Source organism: Argentina silus (assembly GCF_951799395.1).
Source record: "Argentina silus genome assembly, chromosome: 2".
In the NCBI taxonomy this organism is placed as follows: domain Eukaryota; kingdom Metazoa; phylum Chordata; class Actinopteri; order Argentiniformes; family Argentinidae; genus Argentina; species Argentina silus.
The window spans coordinates 12,241,603-12,246,147 of NC_139656.1; the positions used below are offsets into that span (position 1 = coordinate 12,241,603).

The 4,545-nt window shown below is 44.2% G+C and overlaps 1 protein-coding gene across 1 annotated transcript; it reads left to right on the forward strand.

Annotated features, from left to right (window-relative positions):
• On the forward strand, window positions 1–4,262 carry LOC310817016 (pannexin-3-like; the record flags this gene model as incomplete). The annotated part of the gene is made up of 4 exons (XM_083687413.1): window positions 1–187; window positions 2,283–2,425; window positions 3,002–3,216; window positions 3,416–4,262. The coding sequence occupies 4 exons, from the start codon at window positions 1–3 to the stop codon at window positions 4,260–4,262; spliced, it is 1,392 nt and encodes a 463-aa protein (XP_083543539.1).
• Window positions 4,263–4,545: the final 283 nt, after the last annotated feature.

The window sequence follows — 4,545 nt, forward strand, 5'->3', positions numbered from 1 at the left end:
ATGTCCATCGCTAACACGGCCGCCCAGGCCATGCTGTCTGACGCCCTGCTCCGTGAGGGTGCGGGAGGTGGCAACCGCATGGGTTATCTGGAGTTGGAGCTGCCGCTCGACAGGGTCATCAAGTTTGTGTCTGTGGGACTCCCCCTGCTCCTGGTGTCCATGGCCTTTGCTCGTGAAATCTCCACAGGTCAGGATCTTGCTCTTTTTTTGTCTCTGGCCTTGAATTATTTTGCAAGATCTGATTTCTTTGATTGTAGTAATGTAATCATTTTAGTAATGATTTTAGTGATTGTAGTCTCTCTTTATGGACACAGTACCAGTCAAAAGTTTGGACACACCTTCTCATTCAATGGTTTTTCTTTATTTTTTTTATTATTTTCTACATTGTAGATTAATATTGAAGACATCAAAACTATGAAGGAACACATACGGAATTATGTAGTAAACAAAAAAGTGTTCAACAAACCAGAATATGTTTTATATTTTAGATTCTTCAAAGTAGCCACCTTTTGCTTTGATGACAGCTTTGCACACTCTTGGCAAGTTTGTGTCTAAACTTTTGACTGGTACTGTATGTCACAGAGAGAGATTTGAAACTTTTGGTGCTCTTCATCACAACATTAAATAAATACCTTTCATGAGAAAGGAATGATTATTTCAAGCTAAAGCTTATGTTTTCCTAGTATCCATGGCACACTAAAATGTACACTAAAATGTCCATGAAATAGATACTCATGAAACGTACATCATCACATTTTATTTGTCCCTTTCTCCTTGTCTCTCAGTATCACTAGTTATACTGCTGAGCAACCTCTCCAAGAATGAGCAGAGAGGTTACTCATTATAGCATAGTCTTCCAATGAAAAGCACATAACAAATTCAATGTATTATTATTATTATTATTATTATTATTATTATGTGCACTGTTCAACCATGACTTGGCCTGGTTGACTAAAGGACAGAAGGGATCTGTCCACAGTATGTAAAAACCCTTTCACTACATGCAAAAGCAAAAATTGTTCAATTCATGTTCATGAATTCAATTCATGAATTCAATTAATAAATGTTTCCATGTGAAATAACATGGAAAGGACCTCAACACCTTTATAGTGCCTGTATACTGTGTAAGGTTCACTGAGACACTGGCTGTGTGTGGTAGACAGAACGGACTGCAGTAAAGGTCCACAGAGTGGCAAGCTTGTTTCCTTGACTTTGAGCTAATGATCCTCTCCCCAGAGCTGGCCTGCAATCAGCCTCTACAGATGCTAATTGGCAGGGGGATGATTGAGAGCGACGTTCACCGACGCCACAGCTCTGTAATTACAGGCAGGCTGCTCATTTTTCAGCTCTCTCCATTTGAGTCAAATGAGAGGATATGTTAATTAACTGGAGGGCGTAGAGTAAGACGCCGTACCGGTTGGCTGATTGATCTTGGCCTCCTATCTTCCTGTGTGTTCTGCTTCCTCTTTTCTTGATTACAATTCAAGTCTTGTGTCTGTTCTGTGTGCACCTGGTTTCTCCCCCAATATTTCTGCCCAACTACAGTACACATACTGTAACTGGGTGAAAAGACAGCATTGCGCATTGGCAATGAGCAAGATAGGGAGAGAGATGGTGGCACAAGTGCCATATCAAATTGTCCATAGTAGAAAGAAGTAACAGTTAGAATTATATTGCAATCTACTGTATATCCCCTCATGTCATGCCCTGTCTTGATAATTATGTTAACATATTTCAGTCCGTGTTCCTACTTTTTCAGTGGGAGTGGATAATATCCATGTTCTGTCAGCAAATTGGTGGTTATGTGTACTTTTAAGACTGTCACAGATGTGAAGGCTGTCCACATGTATAAAAATAGGAGCTCTGTGTTTAACTCTGAAGCGTAAGGGGCACGCCCGTGAGCCCTCGTATCATTCCTTACTATGAGGGAGATTGGCTGAAGGGTGTGGACCCCTGGCTGTGTGGTTGAGCCATCTGTATGGTGGAGCAGGCCAATTCCTTAAACAGACCCGCAAATTATGAGAGTAATACCACCCTGGTTTAAAACCCATGTTTCCATTCAGAAACATACTGTATGACTTAACCCTAACCCTTTCTGCTGCTAAAGTGCATACTCTTAGGGAAAACCTTTTTTTGCAATTGTGGCTATGTCAGAATGTATGTGTGTGTGAGTGTGTGTATGTGTATGTGTGAGTGTGAGTATGTGTATGTGTATGTGTGTGTGTGTGTGTGTGTGTGTGTGTATACATAGTAACAGACAGGTGTCTTTGTGTTTTTCCCAGGCCCACAGATCAGCTGTTTCCCTCCTAACAACTTTACAGCCAAGCAGGCCGCTTATGTGGACACCTACTGTTGGGACTCACTGATGCACCACGAGTTTGACACTCATGGAAACTTTGAGGAGCGTTCTCTCTGGGTGCACAAAGTAAATCAAATGTTTTTACAGTCATAACATAAACTTGGGCCAGATGTGGTTGACCAGCCCATTCTAAGGACAACTCTATTGTTGAGATGATTTGCGAATCCACTCCAATAATAAACCATGACATTTTAGATTTGTCCTATAAATATGTAACAAGCGGTTCTATAAATGGTGTTCAGCCACGGTAACACAGACCTCATGAGTATAATTAGGGGTTACTAGTAAGCTGTGCATTTCACCTCACTGTCTTTCCCAGTCTCTCTCTGCTTCCCTCTTGCTTTCTGTGTTTGGCAGCAGATAGGTCAGATAGGGAAGGCCTGGTTCCAAGCATTTTATGATATTTGTGTGTTTGAGTGTCAGTTTTGTATATGGGCTTTGGGAGATTAGGGCTTGAGTGACTGGGGTTAGGTAGAGGGATGGTATTTTAGCTGGGGAGTGCTTGATATTGAGCTGAGACGTGTGCCCTTAGCTTGTAATAATCATTCCTTTCTAATGAAAGGTGTTTATTTAATTGTTGTGATGAAGAGCACCAAACGTTTTAAATCTCTTTCTGTGACATATGTTCTCTCCCTTTCTCAGATGTTCCCCTACTCTCTCCTGGCCATGGCCATGATGATGTACCTGCCGGCTCTGATCTGGCGTTTCCTGGCCATGCCGTCCCTGGGCTCTGACCTGCTATTCATCATCGATGAGCTGGATAAGTCCTACAACCGTTCCATCCGCCTAGCCCAGAGCATCCTTGAGATGCGGCAGAATACAGAGAACCCCTTGACCTTTCAGGCTGAGCTGGAGAGGTGAGAGTGGCTGGGAATGGTTAAAACAGGTAGATGGGATTTTGGAGCTAACTGAAAGTAAGCAGGTTTTTATTTATGTGTGTATGTCCTGACTAGCATTTCACTTGCAATGCAGTCACACATGGTTCATTGATTAATATGAGTAAAGCGTTAACACTTCTTCTTTAACTTAACACAATCTCTCCATTGACTCTGTCAGGGCCAAGAGGAAGCGCTACTTTGAGTATCCCCTGCTGGAGAGATACATGCAGTGCAAGCAGGGCTCCTACTTCCTGGTTAGCATGCTCTTCCTGCGTGGCTTCCTGCTACTCACCTTCATGTCTGCCTCTTGCCTCTACCTGGTCTACTTCCACATGTCTGCCTTCCTCCAGGATGAATTCAGCTGCTTCGTCCGGACGGGCCTACTGCGTGACCAAAACTGGGTCCCTGAGCTAGTCCAGTGCAAGATGACAGGTCAGCTGGTCTTCCAGGTCATTAGCGTAGCTAATGGAGCTATCTACCTCTTGCTGGCGCCCATCGTCCTCTTCAGCCTGGTCCGCCTCTTCATCTGGGACACCACTTTCCTGTCTGTGTATGAGGTGCTTCCTGCTTTGGGCCTCATCAGTGGGCGCAAGCTGGGCTGCCCACTAAATGACCTCAACGTGCTGTTACTCTTTCTGCGCGCTAACGCAGCACACCTGCAGTCCTATGGGAGGCTGAGGGCCGTGTGCTCGCTGGCTCCCCCACAGCTTGGGAGGGGTAGTGGCGGGAAGGGGGTAGGGAACGGAATGCTAACCCAGGAAGAGTATGAGGAGAGGGAGGAGGCGGCACAGGAGCTGAAGGAGGAAGTGGAAGAAGCCAGGGAGGAAGGGAAGCTCAACCTGGTGGATATCATGACTATTCTGGGAGCGGCCCGTGGCAACGCGGTGAACTGCAGCGAGCAGAGGCCTTTGGTGGAGGAGAATATGGGTCTCGGTACCGTAACTCTTATCTACACTCTGAAACGCATTCTACTAGTGGGCATTTTCATCTATATCATTTGGGATGTTCAGAAAATTATTAAGTGAGCTCTCTCTGAAACAGCGGATGAAAATTAAAATAGAATAGCAAGCGGCTCTACTCTCACTGAATGTTGAATATTGGACAGTGTAAGCAGTTCTCATTGAATGGCCACCCTACTCTTACTGAATATTGAATGGGGCAATATTAGAAATGGACTTCTGAGGGAGCAGTTTTGGCAGAAACTTTCAATCGTCTATGTGCAAACACAGTGGGGTCATTAGAAAATACCAGAATATACTGGATTTTTAAATAAATGTGATACATACAGTATATGCTCTTTGCACTTAG